This window comes from Podarcis muralis, chromosome 1 (genome assembly GCF_964188315.1).
Source record: "Podarcis muralis chromosome 1, rPodMur119.hap1.1, whole genome shotgun sequence".
Taxonomy (NCBI): Eukaryota; Metazoa; Chordata; class Lepidosauria; order Squamata; family Lacertidae; genus Podarcis; species Podarcis muralis.
The window spans coordinates 120,475,632-120,496,718 of record NC_135655.1 but is presented as its reverse complement, the minus strand read 5'-3'; the positions used below and the strand labels follow the sequence as shown (position 1 = coordinate 120,496,718).

The following is a 21,087-nucleotide window of genomic DNA, read 5'->3' as shown; positions in this document are numbered from 1 at the left end:
AGGGAAATATCCGGGACAGCGGGGAAGCGCAGCCCACCGCCCGGCTTCGGAGGAGGTCCGAGGACAGTGGGGAAGACGCGCTGCGCTTTGCTCCCCCCCTGCCTGCCTTCCCGGGAGAGCGGAGAAACACAGTGTGTTTCTCCGCTGTCCCGGACGGCTTTTGAAGGCAGGCGGGGGGGAGCAAAGACTTTCGCCCCCCGCCCACCTTCAGAAGAGGTCCTGGACCTCTTCTGAAGGCGGGCGGGGGGCAAAAGTCTTTGCTCCCCCCTGCCTGCCTGTCCCGGAGGGCTTTTGAAGGCAGGCGGGGGGGAGCAAAGACTTTCGCCCCCCGCCCGCCTTCAGAAGAGGTCCAGGACCTCTTCTGAAGGCGGGCGGGGGGCAAAAGTCTTTGTCCCCCCTGCCTGCCTTCCCAGGGGCTTTTAAATCGCCCCGGACAGCGGAGAAGTCCTCCGCTGTCCCGGGGCGATTTTAAAATGCCACCCGCCAGCATTTTAAGATCGCCCCGGACAGCAGAGAAGTCCTCCGCTGTCCCGGGGTTTTTTAAAATGCTGGGGGTGGGAAGAAAAGCCCTTGCCCCCCCAGCCTTCAGAAGAGGTCCGGGGACAGACTGTCCCCGGACCTGGTCTGAAGGCGGTTTCCCTAGGAACGCATTAATTGATTTTCAATGCATTCCTATGGGAAACCGTGCATCGCAAGACGAAAAACTCGCAAGACGAAGAGACTTGCGGAACGAATTAATTTCGTCTTGCGAGGCACCACTGTATTCAAAATATAAGAAATGTGTAAGATATAACCAAAACTAATCTATACAAAACTGTGCCCCTCAATGGTCAGTGCAGTGATACCTAGAGTTAAGTACTTAATTTGTTCCGGAGGTCCGTTCTTAACCTGAAACTGTTCTTAACCTGAAGCACCACTTTAGCTAATGGGGCCTCCCGCGGTTGCCACGCCACCGCCGCACGATTTCTGTTCTCATCCTGAAGCTAAGTTCTTAACCAAGGTACTATTTCTGGGTTAGCGGAGTCTGTAACCTGAAGAGTATGTAACCCGAGGTACCACTGTAGTGCATCCATCTGAGGTCTGAATTGCAGTAATCCAACCTCAAGTGTGTGTTACTTTATCATCATAAGGAATGACTGCAACTGGTGCATCAGCCTAAGTTGGGCAAAGCCATTCCTGACCCAGGTTGCTGCTCCAGGAGAACTTCCTAGACAACATTTGAATCCAACGCTTGCCACACTGGTCCTTTCCAGAGGAAAATATTTATCTCATGTTACTTCGTCAAGCAAAATAGAAGCTGTGTGACAGTTAATATATGCAGGGCTTTTTTTTCAGCCAGAGCTCAGCTCCGGCGCCTCTCAGGTGGGCGCCATTGCCATGCTAAGAGAACAAGGGAGAAGTTTCATGGTGAGTTCTAGCACCTCTTTTTCTAGAAAGGTAGCACTGAGTGTATGCATGACTTTAGCCATGTCTTCCAGAATGCCAAGCCTGAGCTCCCTCAAAAAAAGGGGGGAGGAGCACAAAGCGCACTATCTGCACTAAATTCTAAGGTTTTGCACGTCTCATCAGCGGTTGGATTGTCGATAAGGACGGAAATCTGGATCTTAAGCCCTGCTCATAGGGATGGAAACGGTAGATTAAAAACAGAAGAAAAATGACATGTGCTTAATGAGATTCAGATGGGAGAAGGACAGAGCAACACTTGAATCTTGAACAATTAAGCTTCCAAACTTTACCACTCCTGAGTTTCACAATCAATGCAAAAACTGCATTTCACCCACCAATTTCTACAGAGGTGGGGGATTGGAGGAACGCATAAAGTACAATCTCCCTCTGTGGAGCCATGTTTTCCTTTTGCCAAACTCCCCTATGCTCATCACTTCGGAGAGTGCGCTGCAGCAAAAGCCACACATCAAAAGAAAGCTTTTGGCCGTAACTGGTGGGCTGATCTGCAAAATCCGCCTTGGTGACAGCCAGAAGCAGCCCTCCGCTGACTTTTCCCAACCGAGTCACAGAGGGTAGCTGAGGTCAGTGAGCAAAGAGCCGTGTAGCTGTAGCCTTTCTTGCCATGTTAAAACATAAGGGAGGGGATGAGAGTGGGCTGTAAAATTCCCCAGTGGTCCATTCTCTTTCCCAGCCCTTAACATTCCACGCTCAGAGGCTTAAAACAGATGCGAGAAGCAGCAGAGAAATGAAGCCTGCAAACTCCATGGATTATCCACTGGTCCTCACGGGTTCTGCACAGGAAGCGTCTTGTAAAGAGACAATGCCTCTCTAAGGGACTTGGGCGGGTCTCTTAATAAGGATGGCTAGACTTTCCCACTAAAGACAGGATTATTAAAAACATAGAGAGGAAATGGAAGTTGAAGAAAGGATAGTCCTCTATCTCATTTTAGGTTTCTTCCTCCAGAGAGAAAACCAATGGGTTGCTCCGGTCTGGTTTTCGCTTTGTTTTTTTAACACGGTCTGTAACATGTCCCCCCTGCAATGTTCTTGTGGACTGCATTCTGCTCTTTTCCACGAGGGCCAAATGACATCTGTTCGCTTCCAGCAGGGAGATATTGCTCTCCATGCCAGCTCTTTATCGGTGGTGGTCGAGGCAGCAGGTCAAATGTTGTCCTCACTGTAGCAGCTACGGCTGGGCAATATCCGGTTTTCAACATTGAAATATATATCGGCAGCTGAACATCACAATATATCAATATGTCTGAAATGAGAATGGAGCTCTGTACGGGCGTTGGCTGGCTTTACGGTTTTCTCTACATAGTGATTTTTGCGCAAAACACACACGCCCATGACTTGCGATATATTGCCAGGTCCAAAATGATGAAACCAATTATCAGGATATGGACTTCAAGCTGGCTTTGGACAATATATTGATAGATCGCCTAGCCCTAGTACCCAGATCCCCTGAATTTTAATGGTGTTTTACTTTTCCCACATGAATTAATCATACCTGCCCACCCACTTATATGGGGATAAAGGGGTTCATTTTGGGGGCACTATTGGGCTGGGAGCTAGGCCTGTTTCCTGCTGACCCCAGCCACGGAGAAGAAGAAGAAGAAGAAGAAGAAGAAGAAGAAGAAGAAGAAGAAGAAGAGGAGGAGGAGGAGTAGTAGTTTGGATTTGATATCCCGCCTTTCACTCCCTTTAAGGAGTCTCAAAGCGGCTAACATTCTCCTTTCCCTTCCTCCCCCACAACAAACACTCTGTGAGGTGAGTGGGGCTGAGAGACTTCAAAGAAGTGTGACTGGCCCAAGGTCACCCAGCAGCTGCATGTGGAGAAGCGGAGACGCGAACCCGGTTCCCCAGATAACGAGACTACCGCTCTTAACCACTACACCATACTGGCTCTCCAACCTGTGTGGTCCCCTGCCTCTTCATCTGAATAGCATCATTAAGTTCCATGGCCACACAAATATGCAGAGATGTTGGGATCGCATTCAGCTCCATATATCGGAAGAATCCTCTTAGTTCAGATGGTGAAGCTACTATTTAATATGAGCTGTGTAAGTTTGGGTTTTCTGCATTTAATACGAAGCAGCAGCTCAAGTGGTTAAAAGCTCTTCTGAATCCACTTCACCAAAGATCAAATGGGATGGAAATACAGATGCAGGAAGATTTCTATTTAAGAAATGCATTCGGGGGGGGGGGGGATCTATATTATCAATAGATCTGCTGTCGTTAATTCTTCTACTCTGCACTCTTAAAAAAAGTACGTATTTGATGGCTGATAAATAACCCAAGGCCAAACACGACAAGCCATTGCTTCAAAGCTTCTCTTTATTTATACTTGGGTTTGTTTGTTTTTTGCATTGCACATATTGTGCAGAAACCTTTCCTTGGCGGCAAGTTCTTGCATCAGTCTGAGAATACAATAGATCTAAAACCATCCTTACATCAACAAGTCAAACAGTCACATTCAACAATCTCTTTTAGCTAACTTCTGTCTAAACACTGGAAAACGATACTCCATAAATCAATGCGTTCCGCTAATTCTCCTGGTTTATACAAGGCTTTAAGCTGCAATCTCCATTCAGGAAGTTTAGAATGCAGTTCTTGATTGTAAAGTGTTTCTGTGCACACATTACATATCAGGCACACAAACTTATATAAAACTGGTTGAAATACAAAAATATGGTTATCACAAGAGTACCAAACAGCACAGAATTAAAACAATTATTTATCATTAATATCAAATTTATGTACATCATACCTCCCCACCAAAATGATTTCCCCTTCTTCCAAAGTGGTAACGTCAACATTAAGATAGAACTAGCCTAACTTAAGTCCTCACAACAAATATGCAGGATCTCTCCTCTTTTATTACCCACAGAAGTTATTATAAATAATTTTCACAAGTTGTATGAATGCTTTATTGCACATTGTACAGCACGCATGCCAACATCTGGGGGAGAGAGAGAAAATTCCTCTATCCCTTCATTTGACACGTAGTGTAAAATACCTTGCCCTCTCGTTTCCCCATGCAAACAACTGCTTTTTAAGGAGTTTTAAACATTGAAGGGTCCTTTTAAAGAGGGGTGGGAGACCCCATAGAGAACAAAAGAGATGCCTTGCGCTGTTGTGTGGCTATTGTTAACCGTTTAACGCACTTCTTGCCTCTTTAATGGACTCATTTCTGCTTCCTAGTCTTACAAAGTCATTAAAAGCTGACAATTAAAAAGTCTGAAGCAGAATGCTAGGATTCCCCCACCCGCACTGTAAATAAAACAAAACAAAAAACCATATGCAGCTGCTACATATGCAGTCGTACATTCCTTCTGCTTTGCAGAATTAGGGTTTCCTGCCCCACATATTCCATTAAAGATCAGATTACTTGGTGCTTTGTGCTGTTTGCAATTAACAAGGTAGCTGCAGCAGCCCCAGAATTCTGCCAGACTCTCCAGTCGTGGTTTATGATTAACCCTTTGGACTGAGCTCTGCCACAGAATAGGGTTGGGAGGAAATGGGTCTATATAGCCTGCTGCAAAGGATTCTGCTCTAAAGAATAAATATGAGGAATGGGCCATGAAAGCGTACGGGGTTTACGATATGCGGCGTTAAAAAGTAAGGCATGACCACAGAAATTATATGCGACAAGGCATCCTTCTGTTTATAATATGCTGTCAGCACACAAAGCCTGTATATAAAAATCAACCAAAAGCTGTAACAACTAAACAAAAAGGGGTGGTGGTCAATAAGTTAGTCGCACCTTTTAGCAGACTGCCCCTCCCTCAAATCCCACCCCACCCCCCTGCCAAATGTGTAAAATTGCACCATTATGGAGAATTGTAGGGAGAGTGCATGCATAAATTAAGGTACAGCAACTTCGAGAAGCCGGTTGTTTTTTCGCTTGCAAGTGGGCACGTTGCCGTTCTTCTGGTTGCCCCGCACAAACTTGACGCACACTTTGTCTTGTCTGAACTGAACGAGGAACCTAGGAGGTGCAAAAACACAGGTTTCAGTTTGGTATGGCGTTCGTCCCAGTTGGCTGCAGCAGCAAGGAGAAAGCAAAGAAGTGTAAGCACATCACAAGCCCTCTTTATATTAGCAATAAAATAGAAGGTGATTATCTCACGTTAATCATACTTGGAGAAGACATGCTAAAATCAGTGGACCTGAATATGGCCAGTGTTGGATATTCCTACCCAGTAACTCACTGCAAATCTACTCCCCCTTTTTGCTTATCTTCCATAGTGCTAAGTGAGTGAGCCACCTCCAAAATTTGCTTATACCAGGCAGTGAGGAAGGTTGTACATTCTGTTAACGGGTTATTAACGGGTTGCAAATGCCAGATACTTTTGTTTGCTTTTTTAAAAAACAAATTTTTACTGGTTTTTAAACAAATACAAAATGTTTGCTTTTTTTAAAAAAAATAGAAATATTACTGTTGAGGGCAGACAAGAAGAATGTCTTTTAAAAAGCAAATACTAGGGCTGCTATATGATTAAAGAAATCTTTATATTTTGAGAGTTGTTTTGGACCAACTGAAGTTTCCAAATCATCTACAAGGGCAGCCCCACGTAGAGTGTGTTGCAATAATCCAATCTGGAAAGTTGCCAGAGCACGGAGTACAGCAGAGACAATCATACAGAGGAAAGTAAAGAAAGTGGGGAAAACCCTGGCTGACACACTTACTGTGTTGCCCTTCAGCACTTAGCGTGCTTTTACAAAAATAAAATCAAAATGCAGGCACTGGAATAAATACAAAATGTCACAATTTGGCTTTACGATCAAGATTGGCTCAATATGGTGTGCCGGAAATTCTACTGCCGGCTGAAACAATCGCAAAATGATTTTCAGCTGTATCCCAGCCTCCAGCACATTGAGTACAGATATATTTATTCCCTGCCACACTTGACGCGAGGAAATAATGGAGTCAAAATGGGACACATTCCACCCACCCCGCCTGGTGAGTCTCATGGAACAAGGAAGATACCAAGACACTCATTCCTCCTCCTTCTGCATAAGACAGAAGAAAGCAAAGTCTTAATTGCTCACTGCAAACTGACTGCTCTCTATTCTCAAGTCATGCAATCTTTGCTAGCTAATGTATTCGCTGATGTCTTTCTTTTTTAATCCTCTAAAGGATGGGTGTGTGGGACACGGGTGGCGCTGTGGGTTAAAGCCTCAGCACCTAGGACTTGCCGATCAAAAGGTCGGCGGTTCGAATCCACGCAGCGGGGTGCGCTCCCGTCGCTCGGTCCCAGCACCTGCCAACCTAGCAGTTCGAAAGCACCCTCGGGTGCAAGTGGATAAATAGGGACCGCTTACTAGCGGGAAGGTAAACGGCGTTCCGTGTGCTGCGCTGGCTCGCCAGATGCAGCTTGTCACGCTGGCCACGTGACCCGGAAGTGTCTGCGGACAGCGCTGGCTCCCGGCCTATAGAGTGAGATGAGCGCACAACCCTAGAGTCTGTCAAGACTGGCCCGTACGGGCAGGGGTACCTTTACCTTTACCTAAAGGATGAGTAGGCAAACTAAAGCCCAGGGGCCGGATCTGGCCCAATTGCCTTCTAAATCTGGCCCGCGGACAGTCCGGGAATCAGCGTGTTTTTACATGAGTAGAATGTGTCCTTTTATTCAAACTACATCTCTGGGTTATTTGTGGGGCATAGGAATTCATTCTTTTCCCCCCTTCAAAATATAGTCCAGCCCCCCACAAGGTCTGAGGCACAGTGGACCGGCCCCCTGCTGGAAAAGTTTCCTGACCCCTGCTCTAAAGTCAAGTCAAAGCAATTCTGACAAATAAAAAGAAACCTTTTCGGAGGGTGGCAGAGTTAGTAAACGAAGTTGAAAAGCCCACATTTTCCACAAACGGTCCACTTTTCCTATGAGGTGTACTCTAAGGGGTACTACCTAACCTGGTCCTGTTTGTGAACTACTCTTACCAAATCCCTCAATTCAGAAACAGTCCCCACCCCCGGCCCTCAACAGATTCTTTCACCCAAGGATAGCCAATGTGGTACCTTTCAAATGTTGTTGGACTACAACTTCCATTTTCTCTCACCATTGGCCATGCTGGCTGGGGCTGATGGGAGGTGGAATCCAACAATATATGGAGGGCACAATGTTGGCTAACCATTTGAATCACTGTTCCTGCTTCCACATGTGTCTAACCACCCACAGAGATCCATAAAAAAAGTATTCCTACGTATATGCCTACTATTTCCATGTAAGGTAAAGTTAAAGGGACCCCTGACCACTAGGTCCAGTTGTGACCGACTCTGGGGTTGTGGTGCTCATCTCGCTTTATTGACCGAGGGAGCCGGCATACAGCTTCCGGGTCATGTGGCCAGCATGACTAAGCCGCTTCTGGCGAACCAGAGCAGCGCACGGAAATGCCGTTTACCGTCCCGCCGGAGCGGTACCTATTTATCCACTTGCACTTTGACGTGCTTTCGAACTGCTAGGTTGGCAGGAGCAGGGACCGAGAAACAGGAGCTCACCCCGTCGCAGGGATTCGAACTGCCGACCTTGTGATCAGCAAGTCCTAGGCTCTGTGGTTTAACCCACAGTGCCACCTGTGTCCCATGCAGCTCCAATGTAATTTCCAAAGCCTGATCCCTTCTTCCTACCCATTTCAACCCTCCTCCCTTCTAGCTGCTCCCATCAGAATGTCCCTCTCCCTTGCTGCTGATAGACTGAATGGTTCTTTGCTCGACACACCAGGCCCTGTCCTACAAAAGTAACCACCATGGGCACAATTCAGCCAAAATTAATCACTTTTTAGACCACATTTACTGCAACGAGGAAGCAAGGCATGTGTCCAACCCTCTCCAGTTGAAATCAACAGTTTAACTTTGGGTCGGCAGTGCCTTGCTTTTCAAACAACATTCTGATACATCCTTGTTGCATGTAAGGAATGTTCTTCAAGGCAAACTGCACAATCACATATGGAGGGTTCTCTCAGCCTCGTTAAAGGCTTCGTTAAAAATAATAAGGTAAAATCAAGCTTCTAAGAAACATCTTGGTCGGGTAGGGTAGAACTGGCTACATCTGGGCCCTGGCTCCCACATATCTGCTGTATGATAATTTAGGGCTTATCTGAATCCATTTAATTTCTAAGACCCCTCATTTTCATATTATTCAGCTCTTCACAGTGACCACGTTATTTCCTACTCAGCCCTGTCCAAGTTGTGTAACTGAATTCTTGGACACCCCCACCCCACTCTTGGCTTTCCTACGCCCAAATGGCTAGGCTAAATTCCCAGTAGCTTGCAAACCATTCGTTTAAGTGTTACTGAATATTCCCCTCCTCCACATTCAGTACAGCAGCTCCAGAAACAATAAAGATAAACATCATAGCAGCATTTAGCACTGACAGATCCCATTGGTAACAAAGCATGAAAGCACGCCACCTTTTAGAAGAGGCAGTCTCTCTTTCCAGCATTTTATCTTAAGCGAGGTTTCCAACAGGGATTTAGCACACTTCAAAAGGATTTTTGCCTTAAACCAGAAGCCACAAATCAAGCTAACTGCAGAGCTCCTGGGACGAAGGAGCCTGATCTTTTCAGAGCTTCTACAGAGTACATCTTTCCACCTACCCAGTTGGGAGTCCCTGATGAGCCATTAGCCCAGAACTCCCATCCACTCACTCCCTTCCCCTAAAACCTTCTGGCAAAAGTGGTCAGCCATTTAGAGTGCAGAGCCCCATCCATCATTGGTGATGGATTGCATCTCTTTCTCTCTCTCTCTCTCCCCCTCAACTAAATCACATCTTTAAAACTTAAAAAAAAGCACTGTAACATGTAATCCACTTTAGATGGATTAGGAAAGGCAGGAGAGGAATAACTGATTAAATAAATACATAAATGGCACGTCAGCCAGCGACTGGAAAACTGTGGCTAATGGTCAGCAGGGTTATACCAATCCTGTCCCAAACACCAGTTAACTACATAAAGTCCTAGCGAGCAATGTTTATTCATATTTTCAGCACGCTCCACCTTCTGAAAGGCTGCAAGGAAAGGACCACAACAAATAATGATGCATAGAAGAAGGTCGACAGCTGCTCTAAGCCAGTGTTTCCAAAACTTGGGTTTCTGGTTGTTTTTGGAACACAGACGTACCTTAGTTGTCCGTTCGACTTCCAAAAATGTTCGCAAACCAAGGCGCGGCTTCCGATTGCCTGCAGGAGCTTCCTGCACTCAATCGGAAGCCGCATTGGATGTTCGGCTTCCAAAGAACGTTTGCAAACCAGAACACTCACTTCCGGGTTGGCGGCGTTCGGGAGCCAAAACGTTTGACAACCAAGTCATTCGACAACCAAGGTAAGACTGTACAGTTCCAATTATCCTTGACCACTGGTCCTGCTAGCTATGGATGGTGGTAGTTGTTACGCAGCTGTAAGCCAATGTAGAGAAACCTAACACACCTTCCTCATCTGTTGGTGGCTGATGGCCCCCAGCTCATGAAAGCAGCCTTACACAAAGTTGAATCATTGGTCTGTTCACTTCAGTATTGTCTACGCTAAGTTCTCCAGGGAATCATGGTAGGAATATTTCTCAGCCCTACCCAGAGAGGCTGGGGATTGGACCTGGGACATTCTGCAAGCAAGCACATGGTCTGTCCCTGAGCTGCAGTGCCCCACAACTAATATTCTGAGCTCCAATGCATCATCACCTTTCATGCAGTTTCTAGGGGCAGAGCAGTAGTCCCAATTAAAGGTGTTGAGCACTGCTCCTCAGTTTCTTTTCAATCCCTCTGCCCCAAAGGGACACCTGGTAATACAGTCGTACCTTGGAAGTCGAACGGAATCCGTTTCGGAAGTCCGTTTGACTTCCAAAACGTTCGGAAACCAAAGCGCGGCTTCCAATTGGCTGCAGGAAGCTCATGCAGTCAATCAGAAGACGTGGAAGCCCCATTGGACGTTTGGCTTCCAAAAACAGCTCGCAAACTGGAACAATCACTGGAACTGGAACGTTTGCAGCATTCAGGAGCCAAAACGTTTGAGAACTAAGCTGTTCGAAAAACCAAGGTACAACAAACATATGTCATTGCTAGACTAAAGGAGCAACATACAAGCACAACCATAATTGCGTTTGAAGACCATAAGCTCACATGCTCCCTGCGAGCCCTGTATACCTCCTTTTCGATGGTTTGTAGAACTAGCAGTCCCCCTACCTACACAAATGCGAACACAAGTAGTTGTACACTAGGGATTACCATAGTCTGGCCTTGTTTGCATCAGTAGGAAACAGACCTGCAGGGTTACATCACGTAAGTGTTATTGAAATTGCTTTAAGCAGAATCATCCAGTGTGCTAAATATTTACCAAGCACACACAGATTTAATTTTGGTCAAGTCTGGCACCTTTGGAAACAAAGGCTATCGACAATTATGGTTTACTAGTAGATTAAATGCATTTTCCCCTCCTATTGCATAAAAAAGGGCTCCAAAACACCATCTGCGCTGACAATTCAGCTTACGCCAAAAATAAGTCATCTGAAAATTCACAAGTCTCCCTTTTTTCCAGACCCTCCTGTGAGCAAGTAATTCTATAGCAATAAACGGGTGAGAAAGTAATGGAATGCATAAGACCCCCGTTTTACAAGAACACACACCAAGATTACTAGGGGACTCTGATTTTATCGCCTCTTATTCAAAGGAAGAGTAAGAAAACTGCTCATGCAGTGGAATCAATTATGTTCCACACATTACTAAGTGCCAGTCAAATTGTCAAGATGAAGCTGGGGCTAAGAAATAACTCTTGAAAAGACTGTTTTAAAAGCATAAATGTGTGTCTCTCCTCAAATAGCAGAGAGAGACCCAAAGATCCAAATCATACAACCAGATGGGCCATGGACCCATGTCATGTGGGCAGGCTTTGAATATTGTTAGGGAGCAATGCTGGATAAGGCAGCAAAGGGATAAATGAAGTTCTTTTTGAAAACTATCTTAGTGTAGGGAGGAGTCCTAACACTGGCTTCCCAGACTTACAACTGTAGTCAGGCAGGTTGGGGAAATGGAGAGCAGAGTGTGGCCGCTGCTGTGGTGGCCCCCTCACTAAACAGTTTCAAGGCTGTTGCTTCCACATGCTTTCCCTGTCTCTCCATGGTACAGTGGTACCCCGTAAGACGAATGCCTCCCAAGACGAAAAACTCGCTAGACGAAAGGGTTTTCCGTTTTTTGAGTCATTCTGCAAGACAAATTTCTCTATGGGCTTGCTTCGCAAGACGAAACGTCTTGCGAGTTCTTGCGAGTTTGTTTCCTTTTTCTTAAAGCCGCTAAGCCGTTAATAGCCGCTAAGCCGCTAATAGCCGCTAAGCCGCTAATAGCCGTGCTTCGCAAGACGAAAAAACCGCAAGACGAAGAGACTCGCGGAACGGATTAATTTCGTTTTGCGAGGCACCACTGTAGTTTGTTTCTCATCAGCCTTCATATTTTTAACCTTCAGTTTGTTTTCATATTATTAAATCAGTTTCAATCTTTTCATTTAGAGTCATTTCAAATTCTCCCAGCAGAAGCTGTTTAAAGTGGGCAAATGCCAGGACATACTCATCGGATATTTCAATGTTGAGCTTCTGCTTAGTTTGGCTGAGCGTGGTGCGGTAAAGCTTCGTGGCCATTTCAATCAGGTGATCGCTGCTGAACAGGAAGTCCCCTTTCCCAGCTGCTCCAGATCCCTGGGACAGAAAAGGAAACTCACACATTATTATTTGATCCAAATTCAAACAGGGATTATCCGCACTTAGCTTTTCTCCCAGCTTTAGAGCTCTGTTTCCTGGCACTATTTTTTCCTGCCCCGGAGCTTTCCTGAAAACCAGCTCTTTGCAGCTGATTTGGAGCAAACAGCAATCCTTGGAACACCTGAATTGCTGTTTGCTGCGCTTCAGCTTTAGAGAGCAGGTTTTCACAGGGAAAGTGAGTGGGGGGAAAGAGCACTCGAACAAGGAACTTTAAAGTGTGGAGCTGTGCCTGGAAAGCATAGGGCAAAGGATAAGTGTGGATAAGCCCATAGCATTTTTTTCTGTTATCAGCAGCCCAATTAACCAAAGCCCAGTACTGGAAACAATCTATTGAAATCCCAATTGAAGTTTGGCTAAATAATATTTGGAATGCGTCTTACTCTGCACAGAAGGCACTTCTAGGAAGTACATTTTTGGTGAAACGTGCTTTGCTTCTTTTCCTTTACAAATGAGACGAATACTTTTATTCTGCCCACAACACAAGGATCCCTGTGGACAGCATTTTAAAATTTATGATACACAGATAAACTTATTATGTACTACAGTGGAACCTCGGTTTTCAAATGTCTCAACTGCCAAATGTTTCGGAAGCCGAACGCCGAAAACCTGGAAGTGAATGCTTCTGTTTTTGAACGCACCTCGGAAGTTGAACAGCTTTTGCAGCGCGTTTTCCCAGTTTCACCATTCACTTTGCTGACAGCACTTTGATTTTTGGTTTTTGAACATTTCAGAAGTCGAACAGAGTTCCGGAACAGATTACGTTCGAAAACAGAGTTTCCACTGTACGTAGTATATACGAAACTTTAGAGGAATGTACCACTGGACAAGTTATTGTTGCTATATGTTGTTCAAATGGGGGGGGGAATAGGGAAGGGGCTGAAAGTATAGTAAACTCATAGTTGAGGGTGCCAGTTCAAAGGAAACATCACTGCACATACAGTGTGCAGATAGCGGGATAGCAGAAAATTCCCATTTTATTCTGTATAGGCTGTGATTTACTACCATCACGAGTTTTGAATTATGAAGCGTTTGCTCATATTATACAGGATTTCATACCTACCTCTTTGAGATGCACAGCAAAGAAGCCATCGTTCTGGGAGCTCATGGACACCTTAGTGACGTCCCCTAGAGGAACCTCTGATTTGATATGCCCTGATTTCTGATCGGCAAGCAGCACGTTGTTTTTTGTGAGCAAGAAAATCCTAGCAGTGCACTGAGGAAGAACGACAGGGATTATTCACGGGGCTAATACATAGGGGTAGCTATTAAAGAAGCAATGCAACAAGGTCTGGCTTGTACAGTGGTACCTCGGGTTAAGTACTTAATTTGTTCTGGAGGTCTGTTCTTAACCTGAAACTGTTCTTAACCTGAAGCACCACTTTAGCTAATGGGGCCTCCTGCTGCCGCTGCTGCACGATTTCTGTTCTCATCCTGAAGCAAAGTTCTTAACCTGAGGTAATATTTCTGGGTTAGTGGAGTCTGTAACCTGAAGCGTATGTAACCTGAAGTGTATGTAACCCGAGGTACCACTGTACCAAGATTTTTCAAGTCTACGTGATAAAAGTAGCAGCCATTTTGGTTCAGTGGCGAAAGGGCCACCCTTTCCAAATGAATTAGCGATCTTGAAATGGGGGAATGAATTAAAAAATGGCTACGGAAATGGGAATAAGGATCTAGTTAACTAGGGACAGGATAAGTCACAAGTCTCGCTTTGAACATTCCATCACGATTGGGAATAGCTATTCTAAAATAAGGCAAACTAGAATTAAGGACCCTTAGCACTGGGGATACAGGATTATTAAGAGCAAAAAAAAATTTGCTTTTGCTTCACACAGTAATAAGCTTATGTAAAATAAGTCAAAGGGAACAAAAAGTGAATCTCATTGGGTATAACTTTTTTTTTTTTTTTTACCTTTCCATTTGCTCTGTTGATTTTGTTTACTACTTCAGCAATGATGATTTTTTCCTCCACGGCATCCTTTAGTTTCTTATACTTGGGGTTTTTGCTGATTTCGAGGTAAGCCCCTTGGAAAGGCTGCCCAACACTGGAGGGAGACAAGAGAAAGAAAGAGATGAAGAAAGCTCATAAAATGGCTCCATTGGCACACTTTTAGTCAAGCTTGTAAACAGCCACTTGCCTGGCGATTAATGAAATTTCTATACTGCCCTTTATCCGGGAATCAGCAGGCGGATTACAATATAAAAGCAGAAAAATATCTAACACAGTAACAAAGAAAAACAATACACCCCACCCACCCCCCAAGTTTAAAAGGCCATAGATTGTTTAATTGTCCAGTAATTACCCAGTAATTATCAAAAGGCTTGGGAGAAGGGGAATGTTTTTGTTGTTTTGTTGTTTAGTCGTTTAGTTGTGTCCGACTCTTCGTGACCCCATGGACCAGAGCACGTCAGGCACCTCTGTCCTCCACTACTTCCCGCAGTTTGGTCAAACTCATGCTGGTAACCTCGAAAACACTATCCAACTATCTCGTCCTCTGTCACCCCCTTCTCCTTGTGCCCTCCATCTTTCCCAGCATCAGTGTCTTCTCCAGGGAGTCTTCTCTTCTCATGTTTTTACCTGACACCTAAAGACATGCAATGAAGGTGCCAGGCAAACCTCCCTGGGGAGAGCATTCCACAAGCAGGGAGCCACTGCAGAAAAGGCCCTTTCTTGTGGTGCCACCCTCTGGAGCTCTCATGGAGGAGGCACACAAAGAATAGCCTCAGATTATGGTCAAGGGTCTGGGTTGGTTGATGTGTGGGGAGGCAGTCCTTGAGGTATTGTGGTCCTGAGCTGTTTAGGGAGAATTTAATGGGAGATGCTGACAAAGTTCTCTTATGTGTGTTTTTTATAGTTTGCTGGAAGCTGCCCAGAGTGGCTGGGGCAACCTAGTCAGATGGGACGCATATAAATAAATTGTTGTTGTTGTTGTTGTTGTTGTTGTTGTTGTTGTTGTTGTTGTTATAGTCAACATCATCATCATCACCACTATTATTACAGGGTTGGAAGATAACTTTGCTGGCTCCTACAGTCAACCTGAAAGGAATGATGAGATTTTCAGCCCCCAGAATTTTCCTAGGCTGAAGAAGGATTTCTGGGTTTCCTGTACAGTAGTACCTCAGGTTAAGAACTTAATTCGTTCTGGAGGTCCGTTCTTAACCTGAAACTGTTCTTAACCTGAAGGACCACTTTAGCTAATGGGGCCTCTCACTGCCGCCGCGTGAATTCTGTTCTTATCCTGAAGCAAAGTTCTTAACCCCAGGTACTATTTCTGGGTTAACAGAGTCTGTAACCTGAAGTGGCTGTAACCTGACACATCTGTAACCCGAGGTACCACTGTACACTCAATTCCCCCCTACTATTAAGGGAGCCATGCCTCTACATTATAATCAGTAGGAAAAATTAAGATCTGCCCCTCAGTTCTTTGCGTCATAGGAAATCCAGCTGTGTGTGACATGTGTATTTGTGATGTAACAATTACCACTTCTGGCTACTTTAGACACATTTCGTCATCTGGGAAACTGAGACTGGGGTACAAACCCCGAGAGCAAAACCCAGTGAGAGGAACACATAGCCCTATAGGCATGCAGCCCAGAAGTCTAATCCACAACTATGTCAGAGGACTCTCCTAACAAAACAGACACCCAACATATATTTAATTACAAAAAGAAGACATTTCTTACAACGCTTAAGCAATATGAACTGTGTGTACCCCTGTCTGGAACAAGGAGTGCTGCCTGAGATTCATCCAAACATATGACGACTGGCTCCTACCTGTCTAAGAAACTGATAAGATAAAGAACTTAACTTTGGCTGCTTGTTTGAATACCAAAGTGAAAAAAGACCTGAGTGGTATCCGAACACACGTCTTAAGTTAATTATGGGCTGTGTTCAAAATAGTCCTTCCTTACGTCTTTCCTGCATCACCCACTAATTAATTTTCACCGGATGACCTCCAAGATCTAGATTACGAGAGGAGAAATCTCAAATTCCTTCAAACCATATGTAACTTTATAAACCACTACAGTGGTGCCTCGCAAGACGAAAATAATCCGTTCCATGAGTCTCTTCGTCTAGCGGTTTTTTCGTCTTGCGAAGCAACCCTATCAGCGGCTTAGCGGATTAGCGCTATTAGCGGTTTACCGGCTATTAAAGGCTTAGCGGCTTAGCGGCTAAAAGGCTATTAGCGGCTTAGCGGCTATTAAAGGCTTAGCGGCTAAAAGGCTATTAGCGGCTTAGAAAAAGGGGGGGAAAGCGAAAAAAATCGCAAGACTCGCAAGACGTTTCCGTCTTGCGAAGCAAGCCCATAGGGAAAATCGTCTTGCAAAGCGCATCGAAAAATGGAAAACCCTTTCGTCTAGTGGGTTTTTCGTCTTGCGAGGCATTCCTCTTGCGGGGCACCACTGTATTGTGTTGTCCCTTTTTCGCCATAAACTACACTAGGAGCTTCAATGTATATGGATGTGGTCTTTCTTCACAGAGGTCTTGCTCCTTTCTTTGTGCCTTTTCCCAGGGCATCACTGAACTGACAGTTTTATTTTCAATCCTTTCCCCTAATAATCCCTAGCATGAAACTTGCATTTTCCACAGTCGTCACGCAGGGATCTACATTTCCACAATCTATCAGTCCCTGCTACCCACAGAGGTTTCCTAGAATGTGAGGTTTTAATTTAATAAAGAAATCAATAAATCCCTTCTTCAGAATATTTGTGCGAGTTGCTGACTGATACCAGGCAGGCCTCACGAAGATGCAAACACATACAACACAACACACTCCTGGGAAGTGTGTAATCTTAAAACGATGAGGCATCTCCTAGAAAGCTTCTTCATTCCTAGGTTTCAATAATCCCTTCTCTTGCACTTTGGCATGGGAGAAATGAGGATGGGCATAAAGTTGTTGTTTTTTTATAAAAAAAGTTGAGATTTTATGTAACATCCATTTGAAACCTACACAGTACCTAAATTCGATAGCCTTGTACGCGGCATGTTCAGTGTGCTTAACCAACTTAGATTCAATTTTCCAGATGTAAAGCCATTGGAAGAAATATTTTATTAAGCCAATAATCCATGTAATATAAGCTCTCTGGGCAAGTCCATGGAGATAAGCAAAGTTGTGAAAGCCTGCAACGGGCAGCATCTGCCAGTAGAGATAAGTAGGATTTCCTAGCAAATTTCCCCTCAATCTATATGAAATAAGGTCATTTCAATCTTGTAGCCTCAGCAAAGGCCTCCGAACAGCTCATTACCTGGCTGGGTATAAAGCTTTCTTGTCCTTGAAAAGTTCGCTAGCTTCCAGTTTCTCTTCATAAACCAGTTTCTTCTGGTCTGTGAACTGGTCCCGGTACTTTTTACACTACAAAAACAGCATTACAGATAAATCACAAAGCTATTCTTTGAAAGTGGCTTCGGAAGAGCAGCTGCCATGGCTTGCTATTCCCTTTGTGCATAAGAAGCCAATTTTAATGCATTTCTGGATTGAATCAGTCATATCCCACAGGCAATTACATAAATGCAGCAATCAGCTCCACAAGAAGTACCTCATGTTCTGTTTCCCTGTGAATACGCATTCATCACAAGACAACCTAGGCAGGGCATCAAAATGTAAAAAAAAAAAAAGTATTCTACTTGGGGGTGGCGCTGTGGTCTAAACCACAGAGCCTAGGGCTTGCCGATCAGAAGGTTGGCAGTTCGAATCCCCGCGACGGGGTGAGCTCTCGTTGTTCGGTCCCTGCTCCTGCCCACCTAGCAATTCGAAAGCACGTCAAAGTGCAAGTAGATAAATAGGTACCGCTCCGGCGGGAAGGTAAACGGTGTTTCTATGCGCTGCTCTGGTTCACCAGAAGCAGCTTAGTCATGCTGGCCACATGACCCGGAAGCTGTCTGCAGACAAACGCTGGCTCCCTCGTCCAGTAAAGCGAGATGAGCGCCGCAACCCCAGAGTCATTCACGACTGGACTTGACTGTCAGGGGTCCCTTTACCTATACCTTTACCTATTGCTTCTTAAATAACTCCTCTGACTAAATCTTGCAGGATGAACAGATATGCCCACAGCAATCGTTACACATCTGCCTCATTAAACTAATTAGTAACATACAGGCCAGAATACGAGGCTTAAGGAAATTCTAATGGCTGGGGAAAGTGTAAATTAATGGGAAAATATGGAAATCACCCAGAGGGCTGTTTCAAGAACTGTTGCTTACACTTCTCATTTTGATTCAGCCATCCTCAGCAATTTAACTAAACTGTGGAGGGAAGAGGAGAGAGACAGAGAGAACAGAAACCCCCGACTTCAGCCAATTTATCTGGGAAGATCCAAATAACGTGTGCACAGTTCCCAAGTTGGACTTTGCTTGAGTTCAGTAAGCCAGTCACACTTTTAAGCTTTCTGTAAATAGAATTTAACAGCTACCCTCTCTCACAAGATTGATGACTATACAGGCGCTACTAAGGAAGATTAAAGGCACTATCTTTTCACAGGGAGAAAATGTTAGCTCCCCACTAACAAATGAAACCCAAGAGCAATTTCAGTCTCTTTGGATTGATGCCATTTGAAACCATTGACAGCCTCTGAAATACATATATTTTTGCTGAGACACTTCTAATGAAAAATAAGGACCACTGCATGTTTTGTCCCCCTGGTCCTTTATTAATGGCTTTTATCGTATTTTATTTGTTCAGATGTTCCAATGCTTCCTTCATGTTTATGTTTCTATCTGTTTCATACAACAATAAAACAAAACACTATGTTATTCTTTAAATTGCTTTGAGTGCCTGAGAGTAGAAGGTAGAACAGGCTATAAATAAAAATACAAACAAACAAACAAATACAATTAACTCTTGTATCATATGGTTACCCTCCACAAGTGGAATATCCTCTTCAGTTCCTTGTGAGTTGAATCCAAGAAGAGATAAGGCCTCGCTGGCCAGTTTTTATCGATCGGCGATAAAGAAGGCATCTTATTCCTCATTTCCAAAAAATACTTTTGCATCTACGGTAAGAAGAATTAAGCAACCTGTGTTTTTTTGTTTGCTTTTAAATGACTAGTTTTTTTATTCAAGCAGGCTTTGTACAACCACATTCCCTATTCACAAGATCTGGCAAACCAACATCCAGCTTTATTTACACAAAAAGATATTACACTGCTGGCAACAAATGAGTGTAAAACCATTGTACAGTGGTACCTCGCAAGACGAATGCCTCGCAAGACAAAAAACTCGCAAGACGAAAGGGTTTTTGGTTTTTTGAGTTGCTTCGCAAGACGATTTTCCCTATGGGCTTGCTTTGCAAGACGGAAACATCTTGCAAGTTTGTTTCCTTTTTCTTAACACCGTTAATACAGTTGCGACTTGACTTCGAGGAGCAACTCATAGCATGCTGTGTGGTAGCCTTTTTTGAGGTTTTTGAAGACTTTGGTGATTTTTGAAGCTTTTCCAAAACTTTTCCGAAACCGTGCTTCACAAGACGAAAAAAATCGCAAGACGAAAAAACTCGCGGAACGAATTAATTTCGTCTTGCGAGGCACCACTGTACTTTTTACTAAGCCAATGAGCTGGTTCTGATGTGATACTAACCCAGGTGTAGGGAACCTTTGGACCCTCCTGATGTTGCGGAACTACATCTCCCACTCATCCTAGCAAGCATGACCAATGGCCAAGGGGAATGGGAATTGTAGCTCAGCAATTATCTGGAGGAACAAAGGTTCTCAACACTGGCACCAAACCACAGTTTAGCATCGCAAGACTAAGCCACAGCAAGCCATGGGCTCATGCACTCCTGCTCTTTCTGTGGCACTGCTGTGAGGAGCTGAACAACTTTTTGTTTTTGGTCTACTTTGCCATCCGCAGCACAGATAATTAAAAAAACAAAACACATTAATAGAGAAAGCAGTGTTGTTCTCTATGTACTATGTATTCCTCCAATCAGCCCATCTTATGTATGTTGAGAAATAAAACAACTTCAACTGACTGTGTTTGCTATTCTTTTCTGATGCCTGGCTGCAGGTGAATGATGACTGGCTGCAGTAATTGTATAAGGGGGGAGGGAAACGTACAATTTTCTGAAGTATAAATTCGTAGATCTTCCTTCCAGCGTTGGCCCGGAAGAATTTCCTGTACTCTCTACGGACCTGAGAAAATAAAAACTCAAGAGTAAACATTCAGCTTTTGTTTTTGTTTTCTTCTCATAAGCATAAGTAGTACACTAAATTCCAAGGAGACAATTTTTAGTGTTGTTCTGCAGAGGCAAGACCACAATCTAGGTTCCCCTCCAGATACAAAAAGTTAGGGTAAACACAGGCAAAATAAAAATCCTCATTACCTACTTAAGAGGCTTTAGCATTTCTGGATGTGTTTATTATTATCAGGAAACATGAATTTGGGTGGTACCAGTTCAGTTTACAGGTAAGGACTCACATGATTGAATGTTCCTCTCTACACCAAGTGGGGAACCTTTTGGAATCCAATTGCCACATTCCATCATTTGTAAGAACTCAATCATTTAGGGTGGCAGCGCCTAACACTTTGGAACTCCCTGCCTGTTGAGATCAAGCAAACACTTTCACTGTAGTTTTTGGCACCTCCTAAAAAAATTCTGTTTAGACAAGCCTATGCAGATGCTTAGAAAATTGAGGCAACTTGAATCTGTTTAAGTATTTTAACGTTGGTTTGTTTTAAAGTGGGGTTGCCAATTTTTCTTGATTTTGCCCTTTTATCTTTTGTAGACCGCTTTGAGGTTTTGTTTTGTTTTGTTTACAATCAAGCGGTGTATACATTTTATGAAATAAGTAAGTAATAAATAGATAAGCAACTTTTGGGGGTTCACATACGGGGGAGAGGGAGGTCAGAGGAAAAACATGGCTGAGGCTAGAGCAATGGTTCCCAACCTCTTTTTGGCCATGT

General features: G+C 44.2%; 1 protein-coding gene across 4 annotated transcripts in view; it reads right to left on the bottom strand.

The window, feature by feature from the left end:
- Positions 1-3,765: 3,765 nt before the first annotated feature.
- The window catches only part of MYO1B (myosin IB), a 137,365-nt gene continuing 120,043 nt past the window's right edge, over positions 3,766-21,087 (bottom strand). For all 4 annotated transcript variants that reach the window (XM_077917358.1, XM_077917364.1, XM_077917370.1 and 1 more), the window contains 7 exons: positions 20,241-20,315; positions 19,044-19,178; positions 17,435-17,541; positions 14,100-14,232; positions 13,248-13,400; positions 11,997-12,124; positions 3,766-5,437 (listed from right to left, as the gene is read on the bottom strand). In XM_077917358.1, coding sequence (XP_077773484.1) covers positions 5,314-5,437; positions 11,997-12,124; positions 13,248-13,400; positions 14,100-14,232; positions 17,435-17,541; positions 19,044-19,178; positions 20,241-20,315 — 855 coding nt within the window. In that variant the 3' untranslated portion in view covers positions 3,766-5,313. The remainder of the gene's footprint in view (positions 5,438-11,996; positions 12,125-13,247; positions 13,401-14,099; positions 14,233-17,434; positions 17,542-19,043; positions 19,179-20,240; positions 20,316-21,087) is intronic.